At 34.6% G+C, this 18,852-nt stretch overlaps 1 protein-coding gene across 1 annotated transcript; it reads left to right on the plus strand.

The window, feature by feature from the left end:
* The first annotated feature begins 12,479 nt into the window (after nucleotides 1–12,479).
* LOC124632787 lies at nucleotides 12,480–15,869 on the plus strand. The gene is made up of 2 exons (XM_047167747.1): nucleotides 12,480–12,645; nucleotides 13,095–15,869. Exon 2 carries the CDS (start codon nucleotides 13,104–13,106, stop codon nucleotides 15,414–15,416), a length of 2,313 nt encoding a protein of 770 aa, XP_047023703.1. The 5' UTR covers nucleotides 12,480–12,645; nucleotides 13,095–13,103; the 3' UTR covers nucleotides 15,417–15,869.
* Nucleotides 15,870–18,852: the final 2,983 nt, after the last annotated feature.

Consider the following 18,852-nt stretch of genomic DNA (forward strand, 5'->3'; position numbering starts at 1 on the left):
CACCAATTACGTCAAAAGACGCAAATTGAAGGAAACTTTATTAAACGCGACATCGTCTATCATGCGCTGATTATTATCACATTACACTGTAATCGTTATTATAGTGATTATGTAATCGTAATCACTTGTGATGAGTTTTATGTAATTTGCTGGTAATCGAACGCCCACGTGCGCAAGACCTCGGAGTTATGCGCGCGCAGCCGTGAACCTATTGCCATGACATGCGCAGTCGCAAACAATCCATTGATATATTATATTCTAATAGGTAGTTACGACCTGGTTTTGGATGCTAAATTGAGGATATTGGTCTTTGTTTTGTTTTGTATCGGAATGTTTACGTTTGGATGCAATTATATTTGGTAAATTGAAATATATCCGCGTTATGCAGACCAGTAAATATGTGTAGTTTTGTTTAACTTTTTCAAGACCGTTAAGGAAATACAGACAGATAAAAAGATGTGATAATCCAAGATACTTACGAGTATTTACTATTACTTACCTAGGTACGTAAAAATACTAGTTATAGGTAAATGTACACAAGGGTTGTTACCTAAAATATCTTATTAAAATACATTCTAAATGTTGTTTATTATGGCCATCATGATTTGCCAAACTTTAAGAATGTAAAAATGTTTTCAACGATTATCAGATAAATATCACTTCAAATAACTTTGCCACACAGTTCTAGATTCCCAGCCAATTACTATTGTTTATATAACACCCAATATACTACGTATACAATAGTAATAAATACGTGGAATACTAACCTTTATGGTTTCTATCGATGGCATTTGCTTTTGCCATCTTTTCCCATATTTTGTGAGCTTAAATGTTAGCAGGGATCGTTAGTTCGATTGTTCGTGAATATTTGGCAAATTGGCTCGTTTTGTGTGCAACTTATTTATAACTATTTTAAGACGGTATCAGAATTGAAATGAAATTAATGGAATTGTATAAATCCCCTTTATAAATGGAATTTAAAAATAAACCGGCCAAGTGCGAGTCGGACTCGCGCACCGAGGGTTCCGTACAAATGCTGTATAGATAAAAAGTGAGTTTCGCGCCAACCGTTCAGTTTAGAACAATCATAGTTATGGTAATTTCGTGAGAGTCAAAATAGTTAATATTTTTTATTTTATAATATAACTAAAATAGTTGGCCAGTACCTTGTAAAAGTTATTTATATACAACATTTTATAGTCATCATTCAGAAATCTGATTGAAAATAACTAATTATGTCTTAAAGGTCATGGGGCATATCTGACCCGCTTTGTAAAAAGTGGCGGACATGAATCAAAGTCGTTTTAAATCGTGGAGAATGGTATGACGTTTCTTTGAATATAAATATTTTATTAAAATTCCATGGAGACGAATGTCCAGGATCGTTTGAAAAATATAAAAGACAAGCAGTTTCAGAGGATTGTACAGGTTGCAATGCTAGTTTTTATTGGTAAAGACATTTCATAAAGAAGGAAGGTGCCAATCCGGATGACCAGGATCTGATGAGGATCTGGAAACCCAGAGAAATCGAGGGCAACTCTTGAATATTGTAGGCACGCATCGAGTCATAACCAGACATGTGAGTGTATTTTTGAGGGTACTGGTAAACTGAAGGTTTGGAGCTGATTTGATTATGGAGACTACAGAGAGTCAAGGGAACTCCCGAACGGTATGTTGCAACTACCACGTGTTTGGGCTTATTTTATTCGTATTGGCGAAGACTTTCCACAAAGATAGGTTTGACTGCCATTGTGGGATCGACAGCTAAGATCAGATATAGTTATGGGAACTCCTTTACAATTTATAACGTAACCTTGTGCTGGAGCTTATTTTATTTTAGGTGATGAGAATTCACTACTAACTTGGGTTAAAGCAGCCATTGCAGGAATGGGATCTTTTATTTTTGAGGGATTAATCACCTAAAGAGCCCCAGTTTCAGGTTTTTTTCCGCCTGGTTTCTAGAGCCTTGACAAAAGTGTAATTCTGTCCCTTTCTTTGTTTTATAAAGTCGGCATTATTTTATTTTGTAGCATTTTACAAACAAATCCAACTTCAAACATATAAAAAAGCAACAAGAAAACAAAAGCAAGAAAGAAATTAAAAAGATGTTAGGTGCATCGGTCTAGAAGTCGGTGTCTAGAGGATGCATCTATATTTATTTAACCACCGAGATCTAGACCGATGCATATAAACAGTTTTCTTGTTGTTTTAGAAGTTGTTTTTTTTTGTAAAAAGTTTTTATTTTTATAACTTTTGTGAAAAGTTCTCGTCAATACGAATAATATAAGCCCAAACACGACGTAACTAAAACATACTGTTGAGGAGTTCTCTCGACTTTCTCACGTCTCCATCATCAGGTAAGCTCTAAACCTTCACTGTTTGACAGTATCACCAGACATACATCTGAGAATCAAGTTTTAATCCTATGCATGCCTACAATTTCTGATAGTTGCCCTCGATTTCTCAGGATTTCCATCATCAGATCCTGACCTGATGACAATGGAAATAAACGGCGAGTATACTCTTTCACTACAAAGAAATGATTTCTCAATTCCGTCAAACTTGGTCGTTTAAATTCCCCATTGAAATGAGGAAAATATTTAATGTTTACACCTGATTTTCTCTAGATTCCCATGGTTCACATTGATGCGACTAATGCCGTAGTAAATCAGAGCCTTTATCATTATACTGTGCTATATTTCGTTCGTATCCGCCGTGGGTATGGTTTTCATACTAAGGTGCCCAATGACCATTGAATGATTTAAAATTTTTCACAGTTTAGAGGCCATTATATTTAAGAAGTGTTTGATATGAATTTCACTTTTTATTCAAAACGTTAATATCTCTACGCGTTCATGTGAGAAAGGGTAGGTAGTAAGTTTATAATTATTAAAAAAATATTTTATGTCATGTAAGCAAAAATAATATTTTAATATTTTATGTAACTTCAAATTTATCATTTTCGCAATTTTTCCTTTATCTGTACTATATAACGTTGCTTCGTGCCGAATTTTAAGATTCTGAGTTCACGGGAAGTACCTTGTAGGTTTTGATTCCCTAGCGTGTGACGGAAATTCGTCTAAGGTGTCGGTAAAACTGCTGTATCTTTTGATCGCGTTAACTTAGAAGTTTGATTTTTTCATTGCTTAAAGGGACAATAGACCTAGGTATTTGGTATAAATTTCAATTTGGTACCTTTATTCGTTCGTGAGAAATAAGGTAGTAAGTTTCATTTTATTAAAATATTTTTTTTATATTATATAACAAAAAAAATGAGATTTTCGCAATTTTTCCTATATTTGCATTATATAACAATGCTTCATGCCAAATTTCAAGATTCTGAGTTTACGGGAAGTACCCTGTAGGTTTTGATTCCTTTGCGAGTGTCGAGAATTTGTTGAAAATATCGACATAATCGGTTGTATCTTTTGATTGGCTTGGCTTAGAAGCTTGATATTTTCACAGCCTAAAGGGACAATAGACCCGAGTATTTCATGTGAATTTCAGCTTGATACGTCCACGCGTTCTTAAGATAAAGGGTCTTGACAGACAGACAGACAGACAGACAGACAGACAGACAGACAGACAGACGGACAACAAAGTGATCCTATAAGGGTTCCGTTTTTTCCTTTCGAGGTACGGAACCCTAAAAATGGAATTACTTTTCTGATGAAAATTGAGTGAAAATCTATGCCGTAATCATTGAAACTCAAAAACACATACAACTAGCCAAAAGTTATTGAAATAATAATTAAGTACCTATTTCATTTCCAAATAATACATCAGTGCATAACAATCAGTGTTATCGATTTCTCTATGATTTGGTTTGATGATCAAGTATTAATCTCGTATTTATAAAATTTTGTGTCTCTCGAGAGTAGGTAGCCAAATCAAAAAATAAAATTAGCTTACCATTCTGTTTCCCTACTCAACAAAAACATTAAAAAGCTACCGATCACGACTTACAATTGAGACATTAAACGAACGACATGATCCAATTCTTTTAATAGATCATAATCAACTCATGCAAATATTCGTCAAAAAAATACCATTATGATTGACATATACATAAAATATAATGCACGGTACATAAGTCCTTAAGTACGCAAATAATAGAACAATGCACGGTATAATTAGGCTCGTATGCTTATTTCCTTTAGTCTGCTTCCTTAAAGCATTTTAAGTTTGTGTTTTACTTTGTGTGTACTAATCATAGATTATTGATTTATAATGTAGGAATGATTCCAATGCTAGTATTATGAATGTTTTGATATGCTACAGTCTAATCGGTAGTATTAACCTTTTTGTTCATGGAAATATCAAGTTCAGTATTCCTGTATTATTTAGTTATTTTTTGTACACCCGTTCTGTAAAGTATTCACTTTTTCAGCGCAGAATCCTGTAAAGGTAAATATGAGAAACTTTTACAACCTAAAATTCTCTGCTACTATATAGGATACCACTCATATGAAAAAATACATACATACTTCAAAATCACAGATATTTCGTATTTCGGCTCACACTGGATCAGATTTCAGTTGTTATTCGAAAAAGAATTTTTCATACGTTGATCTACTATACATGTTTTATAGTTATTGTGTTCCTTCAAAACATGCCACGTATTTTTGGTGTAAAAACATCATATTTCAAACTACGGCATTTACTCACAATTTACAAAAACGTGTTTTTTTTTTCAGATTTCAAATGCTTTTTTCATTTATTGAGGTTTTTTTTTCAAAATATTTGCAATCATGAGCGTTCATTCATCGAACAGTTTGACAAATGGTTCTATTTCATTCATTAACAACTCACAAGACAATGATAGTTAGGTATCTATTTTTTACACGTCGATCTAGCATTGTAATTATGCACGTATTGTATAAAACCTAATGATTTATTCCAAATCTAATTTAAATTGCTTTTGTTGTATAATTTATACTTAGTAAATCTAAACCGACTATAATAGCCAATTAAATTCAGATAACACTTTCAGGCAATCATTGCAAAAGACTGCAGTTTATTTCCCAATTCCGTCGCACCTTTAACAATGATCTATGCAATGCAAAATCAAACGCACAGGCCTTGCAATTGACTTATGTGCACCAATATATTAGGTGACATACGGGTCCCACATAATTTACGTGACGACGCATCTGTGCTCTAATATATGGCAAAACACTTGGCGACATAGCATAGAACTTAATGGTATTATAGACATAACTCAGACCTTCATGTCAAACGCACACTGACTGCATTTGTACTGGATTTGCATACGGCAACTTGCACTAAGTGATCGGAGCCATTTAGTGTTAGCAAATATGGCTTTGAATAGTTAGTGGTAATAAAAATTGTTCAGTTGATATGCAAAGCAGCGATGAGATTTTTTTTCATGTTTTTTAAGGACATAATTGGGTGAACTAGAATTATTATTGCGGTAAACTGAATAAGTCAAATGTGTTTGGTGTACTTGGGCCACAATGTGCCCACAATTAACATCATCATCCTCCGAGCCTTTCTCCGTCCGTCCGTTAAAAAGTCGTGGTGGCCTAGTGGGCAAAGAACCAACCTCTCGAGTATGAGGGCGCGGGTTCGATTCCAGGTCAGGCAAGTACCAATGCAACTTTTCTAAGTTTGTATGTACTTTCTAAGTATATCTTAGACACCAATGACTGTGTTTCGGATGGCACGTTAAACTGTAGGTCCCGGCTGTCATTGAACATCCTTGGCAGTCGTTACGGGTAGTCAGAAGCCAGTAAGTCTGACACCAGTCTAACCAAGGGGTATCGGGTTGCCCGGGTAACTGGGTTGAGGAGGTCAGATAGGCAGTCGCTTCTTGTAAAGCACTGGTACTCAGCTGAATCCGGTTAGACTGGAAGCCGACCCCAACATAGTTTGGGAAAAGGCTCGGAGGATGATCCTCCGAGCCTTTCTCCCAACCATGTTGAGGTCGGCTTCCAGTCTAACCGGATTCAGCTGAGTACCAGTGCTTTACAAGAAGCGACTGCCTATCTGACCTCCTCAACCCAGTTGCTCTCAATTAACATACCTCGTTAAATGTATGAAAACAAGGATCAAAAGAAATTGTCATGACTATGAGCGCTATGCACATTTTAATCGCCAATATTTCTCTGTGTTCGAACAGTCATATAACAATAATTCATAAAAAAATCTACAGCATAATTAACAGAACAAGCTTTCAATTTTTAATGTGTGTTTTGATAAATGGTTGCTTGCGCTTGATATTAATTTTAGAATCGATTGAGTAATTAACAATAGTTCGGTTTCCTGCCCTGCGGGTTTAGAGCACAATATTTCTATGTCGGCTGGTCAAGGTTATAGGTAATTTATAACACAAATATATGTACATGTACTATTTTCGTTGAATAATTGTGTTGTTGTCGGTAAATGAAGGTGAAAGATTTGATAGTGATTATTCGATTATTAGTGATTATTCGATTGATTGATCAATCAGTATGACACGAAATTGATGATGATCTAATCGTTAACTGTGTAGATAAGTTTTAATATGTAATTAAGTTATAACACTTTTATTCTTTGGGAAATGTATTAAATTTTATGTTATACCTATAATAAAATAACTAGATACGCTATTGCCTTAATCCGAACCAACACTGGTCAAGGCAAATACAGATTGTAAAAGAAGATCTATAAATCAATACAAATCGAGATGAACATAACATCAAATATGGCAATAAATATTTATCTTTTAATGAAATCAAACCTATTCAGCTCATTTAAATCGTTAACAATTGCAAATATCCTTTACATGAGAAAACGTGTAGGTAAATAAGGCATTATAAAAAAGCGAGACTTACTGATTGGCTCTCGAAGAATCTTTATGGCGTTCTGCAAATTTTATTAGGTAGTCTTTAGTCGTGTGTAGTAACCATGACCCGGGCTACTACCTTAAGGTATTCAGGCAAGTCCCTCGTTATTACCTTAACGCTTGTAACAACATAGCTTACTCTAAATGGCTTTGTTTGTATTCAAAATGAGCGTTAAATTACTTACTTTGCTTAAGCATTCCCATTGAAGGTTCTTGGTCGCCGCTATTCAGATTAGTATTTATGAATAAACATAGTTTGATTTCTTTGGTGTAATGAAGGTGAGATAATTATGAGATACTTAACGCATACTTGTGTGATGACTTGCTAATTGTTTAGTTCGTTCTAGGTCATTTTATTATGCAAGTTGTGGTACCTACAGCTTGAAAAAAACAACATGTGCGTTGTTTTCTTCCCAAAACATTTAAGTATTTTCCCGATTTTTTGTTTGGTAAGTGAAGTCACCTACTCTCATCTATTGACAAAGAGCTTTCAATTTGCAGGTTTCAGATCAAAGATAGGTACATTAGCCCAGCGGGAGTGCAATTTCAGCCGGTAACTACCGTTGCCTAATAAATCAAAATCCCTTTAAAGCCAACTTCAGAGCATTGCGTACGTCATTGAGGCGTATGGAATTGTCAATTCGACGCACAATTGTCGTGTCGCTTCCTGTACGATCTGATATAAGTCACTGACAGACAGACAATGCAACGTACGGTTTCATACAATGTACCTACCACGGAGGAAGGTAAGATAGCGGAGATGCCATAAGGCAAGCTGGTCCAGTGTCTTCTTGTAAGTCAAGATACGTACGGTAGGGGTGATCAGTAACAGTAGATGGAGGCGACCAGCCACTGCCGAGAGGTCACGAAAGTCGTCTTTGGTCCTCGTGGCCCCTCTCTAAAAGCAGCAGACGGCGCAAAAGCTGAGGTTTATAGCGTGTGCAAGCCCCACATAACCTCACCGCCTCCCCGGGCGGTGTGTGTATGCGTCAGGCATTTTCCTCAGCTGAAACAAAAAAAAAGGGGTGATCAGTAAATAGAACTAAAGAGGTATTCGTGTTCCTTGTCAAATCAAGAAGATTTTGTCAAAGATTAGTCTTGATTGATTGATGATTTAGTTTTCAAAAAAATGGGCGGTTTCTAAAGAAGGTGTGTGACGGCGGAGCTAGCAACTTTCCTCGTTCCCCAAACACCCGCATTATGGAGCGCTACTGTCTTAGAAGATTTTGCGTTATGACATATCCGCTAGTCATTTGTTCTCCGTGGTACCTACATACATGCTTATATGCTGATATTATCAATTCGGCTTATCAAGCAGTTGGCAATTGTTGCCAAATATGTCTGAGGGCTATTGATATAGTATAGAAGGCTGTTGAAATGTCAGTCACGTCTGTTATTCGAAAGGGTTAGGGCGAGCTTTATACATACGTACATGTATGTAGATATACACACATAGTGAACTCACACATTGTTAGTCATAAATCAGTTTCATAGAGTGAGCTTCTATTATCATCCATAGTAAAGGTTGCTAATAAAATGTACTTATAAAAAAAAGATCCCGATGAATTGAGAACCTCCTCCTTTTTGGGAAGTCATTAAAAAATCAATTTCATTGTTATGATTTAAGAATTATACTTGATACAAAAACTGACTAGCTGGTTTAAAATAATATCTACTGTATCTCATCAAGAGACCAATTGCTATGGCTATATATTTATGTCTATTGCCCTTTAAGTTAGTATAAGTACAACACTATGTTTCACATTAAATTATTTTCAAACTATGAATATGTTTACATGCTCCAATACCTGTTTGCGTCATGTTTCACAAATAACTTATCACTTATCAGGCTCCAAGTTTTGCATAATGTGATGTGACATATTGATAGTAAATACATTCATAATCTTGGGAAGTACAAGTTTTCTTCATCTGCGAAGTAAAGTTTGAATAAACAAAATAAAGTTATCTCAAAATAGTTTCTCTGCTTTGACAGAACATTCCACGTTGGTCTCCCAAAAGTAAAAAATCTGGAAAAAAATAAATATATTTTCAAGATAAAAAATAATTGGATGGTAGGAACTCACATAAAGACTGGTGATTGCTTAGTATTTAGTAACACTTAAAATAACTAGCCTTTATTTTTTCTGCCGCCATATAATTGTTATCACTATATAATCAGTAATAAATTAACTTTTTGCTAATTAAAATAACATAATATGCAAATCAGACAATTAACGCATAATGTCGCGTGAATATGATCGATAAACCGCTGATTTAAGATAAAATAACTTAGAATTAACAAGCTTTAAGCCTGGTTTCGGTTGTTATGCTCGAAAATTACAATTGGTAAGTTATCGTCGCATTAATGAACCGAATGTTCTCGAGCTAAATAATATTGTATGGCGAAATATGGCCTCTTTACTGGTATTCTGATAATATGTAGCCGTAATAATTTTACATGAAGGTATATTACCAACTAGGACATTTAATTTAGGGGCACGAAAACGAACGTAGCTATAGCGCCATAAATTGTAAAAAGATTTGCTATACTCTATGGTTGCGAGTAAATAAGGCCGGTTTTGGTAATCATTTTTCTTTCTTTACAAAACTATTTTAAGATAGGATTTACAAAAAATCTTTCTGAATATGTAAAGAGGTTTTATCTAGAACTTTTATGTGTTAAAAAACTTGTACAAAAAAATGTAGCCCGATGTAACAATCGATGACATTTGAACGAGGCAAATTCGTTCAGTCTGCATAAATTTAAATAATCATGTTGCATAATACCTTCATATTACAATGTTTTTAACTTACGACTTCATTATATAACAAATTAATTTAAATGCGGACATAAAATATCAAAGAACATGTCGTTTTAATTGGTCTCGTTTAATACAAAAATGATTAATGTCTTACTCTAAAAGTGATATGTCATAACATTATTAGAAATTATATAGATACTATTAGCATAAATCATAATTTAAAATGCATTGCTGTTTAATGAGTTGTCAATTGCAAACAGTTTCGGTTTTTTAATTAGATTGCCCACAGTGCAATATTTTATTACAATAATTATGCAAGTTAATGTTAATCATTTTATCCCACGCTCGTGTTAGTTAATTACAGATGTTTTCATTAAGTTTTGTTCATTAATCAGTTTTTCATTGGTTTAAAACATGCAATATTTTTAAGTATTCACTTCACATACAATAGCAAGCGGACTAGGTAGGTAGGGGTGTGCTAATTTATTTCTTACGATTTGCGTAATATCAGGGAAGGAATCAATTACAACAATTGCTAGTAAATAAGCCTGTACATATAAGTGGTATAAGTATTTAATAAGACAAGTGTAGTGTAGGTACTAATGAAACAAACATTCGACCAAAATCTCTACACGAAAACAATGACATATCAATCTTGATTACCAAAATCTAACAAACAATCCTTACTTAATTCTCAGTAAACAAGCATAATCACATAATCGAACAAGTTAAGCCTCGTAAAGTGGGTAGCAACAAATAAATGGTGAACAAAATACACTATAGTTTCAGTAATGCTAACGTGGAGTGACAAGGTTCTATGCGCTCAGTGGCGCGTGTACTCGCTCAAAATATCCGCGTACACCCATTGAATGGGTCATAAACAGAACATTAAAATTATGTGTGCGTTGACTCAAACTTAACTAAAACAATGTAAATCAACCATATTTATACTTACAGTTATTTAATATGAGTGTACACCATTAATTTACCAGGTAATTTTTACATTTTAATTATTAGTTTTAAAAATATTAAAATATAAACATCCTTTTTGTACCCCTCCGTGGACCGTTTCCAAACGCGGTTTCAAACTTCATGATCAAAATTAAAATGTAATAATTTACAAATACTAATACATCACCTCTTTTAACCGTTATTAATATAATCAAAATCCATTTTTCCACTGTTATACAATATTTAAATAAAATTTCTTCAAATTATGATACATGAACAATTTGTTATTAGGTCCGCGACTCTTTCCGTGGTCATAATACACACATCAAAAGTGTCTAGGGATCAACATATATTTTTGCAATAACTTTTCTCCTGATTGATATTAATTAAAATTTTCTTTAAGGATTCATCAAATAAAGTGTTTTCGTTTGTCACAGTAACGATAAACCAAGTCACCTTTGCACTAATAAAGAAATTTGCCATTTTCCTAATAAAGGGATTTTTGACATTTGAAACACTAACACAAAAGTTCGAAAAAAAAGACTGAAATAACAGTTTTCTTTAAAAGTTTATTGGGTAACTTAAACAATTAATAATCCGTGTTTCTACCGCGAACACTAACAACACAAGAACATCGGTTTGGCATACTCAAAATGAGTTCATCCAAATCACGATGTGGAATGGCCGCCCATGTTCGTTGCAACAACAAAAAAAGGTCTTCTTGCGACTGGATACCCTCCATATTCGGCAGAGCTCTTCTCTGTAGCATATCCCATGCATGCTCAATCGGGTTCAAGTCTGGCGACTGAGCAGGCCAGGGCAGGACATTGATGTTAGCTGCCGCGAGAGTCTGTCTTACAACTCTTGCGGTGTGCGGTCGTGCATTATCATGCATTAACTGAAATAAGGGACCGATTTGCACTTGTAGAGGAACGATGACGTCTGATACAATCGTCTCAGCATAAATTTGAGCGTTGAGGTTGCTTCTGATCCAAATCAACTCAGTTCTTCCGCCGATCCAAATACCCGCCCATACCATGATGGTTCCACCACTATAAGGATGGACTTCCTGGCAGGATTTTAATCGCTGTTGGCGTCCAGGGGTTCTCCAGTGTCGTATACGTCTTGTATCCGGTCTCATACCAAAACGAGACTCATCAGAAAAGCACACGAAACGCCATTGTTCTTCTGCCCAATTTCTGTGTTCAAGAGCCCATTGATATCGAATCCTACGATTGTGCATTGCTATAGGTGGTACCCGTAGCGGTCTTCGGGAATGAAGGTTCACTTCATGCAAGCGGTTTCTGACTGTTTGGTCGCTAATTAAGTTCCCTGAAGAGTGATGAAGCCTCACGGCTAACATCATGGCGGTTATTGTTGGAGCTCTTCGAGTTAAGATTTGAATGTATCGGTCTTGTCTCCGTGTGGTGCAGCGATACCGTCCTCCATGGCGCTCAGCTACGGTACCAGTGCTTCGGTAACGTGTCCAAAGTCGACTGATAACACTCTGACTTGTATTCAGAGCTAAAGCCACAGTACGTTGCCGGGAACCAGCTTCTATCATTCCCACGGCTCTGAGCATTTCTTCCCTGCTTAAATGACGTCGCCGCTCCATAATAACGTTGGTTTTAATCAGTAGTAGGGAAACAGTAGCACTAATAATGTCTTCAATGCGTTGTATGTGTTTATAGGGAAAATATTGACAGCTGATTTTCATCTTTTACTCGAATTTGATTCACAGTTCCTGATTCAAATTATGAAATGCACCAAAAAGGATCCATATAAATTTATAAAATCATAAATTTATTACAAAGCCACATCTCAATCTCAAGAAATCCGCATAAAAATGCTTGATCCCTAGACACTTTTGATGTGTGTATATACAATGTTTGAATTCTCAATATTTGGAACGCAGCCTAAATTGTTTATTTGAACTGGTAACATTTCAATCGCTGTCAGTTTAAGATACCTTGGTTTCGGTCTGCATGCGCTCCGTCAATTAAAAAACAAAAATTGCTTAAATCAAAGATTATTTCAGTATAATATAAAAGATCATTGCGACTTTTCTGTGACTTCGATACCACGGTAAGTGTTTTATCAAATATTATGGAAATCTATTAACATCAATTGTTATGGGACGCCATTTTTACAAGCATTGCTTTTTAAATTCTAACCTAAAATTTTGACGTGTTTTTACGCTTGATTTGATTGATTTTCTCATCCGTGGACAAACTTTTCCGTAGACAGTCACTTCTGTGGACGTAGACTTTTCTGTGGACATTGACACGGAAAAGACTGTGTCCACAGAAGTGACATCTATTAAGACTAAAACTTGCTTTTTGCAAACAAATTATGTGTTGAACAGCTAGAGCATTTGTTTTTGTTACTTTGCATAGGATATTATGCCATGTATAATATATTTATTGTCATGTTTATTATGGGACTTTTTTACCAATATTGTGTTGCATTTACGTGTTATGTCTTTTTTAATGCTTGGCTTGGTGTGGGTACATGGTTCATTGTCATTGTTTCAGTAAATTAAAATGCCTAGAAAAAATACACTAAAGAATCTTACTGATGAAGAAAAAAAGATGAGACGGCGTGAACAAAAAAAATTAAGTATGCGTCGAGCTCGGGCTAAGTTAACTGAAGCTGCTGTTGAAGAGATACGCAAACAAGATAGAGAAAGATACCATAAGAAAAAGGATAGAGGAGATATTAAAACAATTGATCAGTTTACACCGAGGCAACAGCGGCAAATAAGAAAAATGTGGCGCGAAAAATCGAAGAAACGGCGACAATTATTAAAGATGCGAAAAGCTACTGAATCACTTATACAAGAAAATACTCCACCGGCAAGTCCGTCTTCCTCACTCTCGCGAGTTGAATCTGGACGTGCAGTAGCTGCCCGAAATAAAAGAGCAAGAAAAGCTGAAAATGAGGCTTTAAAGAAAAAGGTGTTTCAGATGGGGAAGGTAATTAAAAAGTATAGAATGAGAATACGAAGACTAGAAGAAAGAAAACAGAAAGCATCGAAGTCGAGTTCTAGAAATAAAGTCTTGAAAACGGATATAAGAAAAGCTGTGCATGATTTTTTAATAAATGACGAATATAGTAGATTAACTGCAGGTAAAAATGAAACAATAACTAGGAAAAAAAGCAAAAGGCAAATTCGTTTACTAAATGACACACTTTTAAACTTACACATAATATTTAAACTCAAAACAGGATTTAATATTTCATATCAGACTTTTAGGAGATATAGACCTTTTTGGGTTCTGTTTCCAAAAGCAGCTTCAAGAAACACGTGTCTCTGTACGTTACACGAAAATAATGATCACATAATTCGATCACTTCAAAAATCGAAAGTTGTTTCTTACGGATCTGCATCCGATGCCGCTAAGGCATTGTGTTGTAATAATACACTGACTCCTAAATGTTTAGAGAGAGAGTGTCAGAGCTGTCTTTATAAGAAAATTGATTTTAATAACTTTGCCGAAAACGATTATATAACTTATGATAGATGGGTTACAAAAGACGTGGATGTAGTTATCAAAGGTGTACAGAAAAAGTGCAAGAAATGTGTTAAAGAAACTGTTAAAACTACGATAGGTGCGCTAGTGAAGTTATTACATTTAAATTTACCAGTATTCATGCAACATGTAGCTAATATGATTCATCAAATGAGATCAATACAAACATTTAAACAACAATTAACGTCTACCAAAGGCTTGTTGCATGTAGACTTTTCCGAAAACTATAATTGTAAGTATAGTGCTGAGGTTCAGTCGGCTCATTTTGGTGGCTCGAAGCCTCAATTGTCTCTTCATACTTGCGTTTATTATAGCGCGGCAGAATTTCCGAATAATGGTTTCCAAACTACATCCATGTGTTCTATTTCAAAAAATTTACGCCATGATCCTGTTATGATCTGTGCCCACCTTAAACCAATTCTACAGCGAATTAAAGAACTCAGTCCAAATTTAACAGAACTACATATTTTGAGTGACGGCCCAACGACCCAATACCGAAACAAAACTATGTTTCTTTTAATTGTTAAATTCATTAGTCGAGAATTAAATGACGTGACCGATATTGTTTGGCACTATAGCGAAAAGGGGCATGGCAAAGGTGCTCCAGACGGAGTAGGTGGCTGCATAAAAAGGCTGTGCGACAGTTCGGTTGCGATGGGCAAAGATGTGTCTGACTATGACTCACTTATGTTATGTCTAAAAGAGAACTGTAAAGGAATTGAGATCTACGGAATTGGGGATCCAAATATTGAAGACATTCAAGAAATAGTAGATAAAAATGCGATGAAAGCTTATAAAGGGACATTTAAGATACATCAACTTTCTTGGAATCAAAATGATCCAAATATTTTACATGCCCGAAGGCTTAGTTGTCTGTCTTGTGCATCTAATGCTGTTTGCCCGCATTTTGAAATTGGCCAGATAAAGGTTCCGTCCAATAATACACAAACGCATAGTCCCTTGAGTATGGCTGACGCAAGGAACGTTTCTCCGAGAAGTGAAGACACGGCTAATGCTTCTACAATAACTTATAGGTCAGATCAGATTACACCTGATGGAGGTACTTCTCATAATGTCCCATCACGTCCCTGTAAAAGATTTGGTTTCCTGCCAGACTCTGATGATTCAGACGTGTCTTTACCTCTGCAGGATGAGAGATCCAAGTTCCTTTCAGACTCTGATGACTCTGATGTTATTTTTACACCTCGCTATCGTCATCCATTGCCCACAGACAGCAGCAGCGAAGGCGACTTCATTGTACGACCTAAGCAGTCTCAAAAACCTTTTGTCGATCCCTACACTGATAGTGGCGATGACGAATAAAACAATATGATATGTCTCATTATGTTTATTTCTATATTATTTTACGTTCAGTTTGGTTGACATTATGTTTGATTTAAGTCAACCGAAAATAAATCCCTTCTGTGGACATAAATTCATTATTTTTTCAAAACGAGAGGATTGTTTATTTTATGACATTTTTTATGTGAAGATGATTAATACAGCCAGATTGTTGTAATTTTAATAAAACTCTTTTATTTAGTTTAGAATTATTTAGACAAATTACAACTTTTGTCTTTTCTGTTGATTGTGAAGTCTTTTCTGTGGACAGTTATAAATTAAAATATTGAAAAACTAATTAAAATCAAAGCTTTGATCTCTGAGAATATTTTTATTATAATTATTTTATGTTTCTCAAAATAAATGCTGATTCGAACCAAACAAAATACGACTTTGATTTTATTTTTATTTTTGAAACCCAAGTTTGTTTATGACCCATATGGGTTAAACAGTATAAGTGAAACTGTTTGTTGTTTAGTTTAGTGTACTCGACTCTCTATTTTTTTATTTTACAGTTCATGTGTTTTGAAGTTAAAAATATGTAATTTTTTTCAGTTGTAGAAACATGTACAAAATAAGACCCTCTAACTTGTAATAACACCAAAATTATATTAGATTTATTCAGAGATTAAATTGAACTTTCGATTTTTTTTCTTCTCTTACTGCTGATATTCCAATAAATTGTAATAAAAGGTCCGCTACTGGCAGGGGATCACATAGTGGTTCATTACAGTCGGACCTCAAGACGATACCTACCTATAATTGGATGTACCTCAACCATAAATCGCTCCTCTGATACCCTAGAGAAATTCCTAAACCTTTATTTTAATATACCCCAAGAGCAACAGGGTATTTCAACACCATCTTAGCCGTATGAAATGGTAAACAATTTGAGGTAAATTAAAGGTAAATTTAAACATTTTAAACTTAAAATAACATTATTGTTTCCCAATACAGGGAGGCCTAAGATTACAATGAATAAATTTCTATTAGCATAGTAAAACAATCGCAATAAATTCTAATTTGACTCACTGTTTATATTTTTGTTATTGTTAAGGAGAGTTTATTAATACTGAATTGCAGAAGAACGTTTTGCGATAAGCAGCTGGTTTATTTAAACGATTATTTTTTACGAGATGCAAATATATTATGGACTGCATAAATAAATCATATCTTTTCTAAAAGTTAAATAATTAAGATCTAGTTTGGACCTTGCTTTCCCTTGAATGTCGTAGGTCTAGCCTCCCTCACTAGCTAGATTATCCATAACTGAATGAATTTTGCAAATTGGATCAGTAGTTTTTTACATAACCGCATAAATACGTACTTCATAAGATACCATTAGTAAAATAGTTAACATTTTTATTTATTCTAGTCTATTACAGAAAAATAATGAACAATTAGTGCAGTCCCAATGTTTTTGCTACCAATATATCGATATCGATTTAAGCAACAATAAAAGAGATAAAATTTAATTAGTTATAACAGTTCTAGGAAACAGTACCACTGTATTTGATTGCAACAGTTGAAAATTAAATTAAAAAAAAAAACTAGGTATTCGTATTTTTTCTAACAACATTCGAATTCGCGTATCATTGTTTTCATAGTTAAATGCTGTTAACTAACATTCCGCTCTTATTGAATAGAAAAACTGTTGGCTAAAAAAAATGGACAAAAAGTGTGGTAGAATGTTCCGGTAACCTATATTACCCACTTAATTATTACTGTTCTAATTAAAATAGTTACAAAAAGTGCTCAATCACGAGAGATAACATCGCGTTGTCAACTATGAAGGTTTTGACGTGGCTTGCTACTGATCCTAATCGGCTGATGGGCGAGATAATGACTGGAACTTGAGATTTTTTGTCACAACCATGATGTTTAGGGCCTAGAACTGACATTGATTATGCTGTCTTGGTGACCTTTAATATGGTTAAGTTTTTTGGTGTCTTTAAGCTTTTTTGCCTATAAGAATAGTTGTGAACACACACTTGACAAAGCCCAGCATTACATCAGATTTGATAAACCACAAGTCCTTGCCAAAGAAAACCCATTCCAGCTTAGAATGATTCGCGAGGCTATTAAAATTGAAGTAGTTAGTTTTATTTAATATATTATCAAATGGCTTTATGGTGAAAATAGTGAAATCCAACTTTCTCAACATGAAGAAAATGCTTAAAACCTCAGCTTATTTAGGTCACGGGTAAGTTTATCTATTTTTTTTAACTTTTTCTCAGATGACGGGCTTGGTACTTGCGAAATACGAAATAAGTAGGTTAGTTGTACTTTAAATAGAGGTCAGCTTTTAAATTGAATAGGCTTTGTCGGAGCTTCGCTTTTTTCTTTGCAAAAAACTGGAGAAAACTAGTTTCTATTACTAGAAAAGATTTGACATAGACAAAACTTGCTTGTTTGCTTGTATTTTGCTATTGGTTGACTTTGTTATAAAGTCTATTTACTATCAATTGTTATAAAGTCTATTTACTATCAACGAATATACACTTCATAGCAAACTTAAAAAACAGCCCTCATTTTAGTCCATCCGAGTACAGTTTAATTCTACAACGCAAACCCGAAATTATTTCGTTCAAAATGTTTACTTCATCAAAAATTAAGGCACCTGTGAAATGCCAGAGACAGTCATGCTGGTAGTCATTGATCTACCATTCAGCCATCAACTTCATGTCGAATATATAAAATACGATCCATCATTGACTACCATTATTACATTTTTATAATCCCTGTGCAAATGTCAACGTATCAAGCCGATATTTTTGCGGCTTTTAAAAAATTTGGTCGCGCCACTATTTTTTGCGCCAATGCATTTTTAAAAGGCTTTGAGTCGGGACTTTTTAACCAATCCAATCACTATATGCGAAATCGTTTTCAGTGTTATTTTTATTGTGTTTCGTGTTACACTCCTGTATGTATTTTTTGATAATAATACTTTTGTAATGATGGAAAACTTATAATTTTAATTCTTGAAATCGTATTTTATAAACATGACTTGACACTTAGACATGTTCGATTGATTGACATTGATCATCTCTAAGTAGTAATGTAACTGTAAGTTATTAAAAGATTGTCCAACAAAAATCGTTTCATACGACTGAGGCACTTCTAAGAGTCTCTTGCAGCGTCTAGATCGACGATTCTTACCAATACTAGTTATAAGAAGAGAAAACAAGACTTAACATACCGTTAATATTTTACCACTTAATATTTTACCGTTTTTCTTGCCACAGCAGACGTCATCGCGTTAGCTTTTTCGGCTCTCGCTGAAAATCAGCGCTGAGGCTTTTGTCCTGTACAGGGTCTCAGCATTATGCTGAGCAAGGGCCGTTTCACGTGGGGTGTGACACATATTTCCCATTACTGTTTTTTAATTTGTAATTCGTCTCTTCTTTTCGTATTTCTA

Source organism: Helicoverpa zea, chromosome 8 (assembly GCF_022581195.2).
Source record: "Helicoverpa zea isolate HzStark_Cry1AcR chromosome 8, ilHelZeax1.1, whole genome shotgun sequence".
NCBI lineage: Eukaryota > Metazoa > Arthropoda > Insecta > Lepidoptera > Noctuidae > Helicoverpa > Helicoverpa zea.

What these genes read in the sequence shown, in the direction of transcription:
- LOC124632787 (XM_047167747.1), top strand. Translation starts at nt 13,104, where the DNA reads ATGCCTAGAAAAAATACACTAAAGAATCTTACTGATGAAGAAAAAAAG.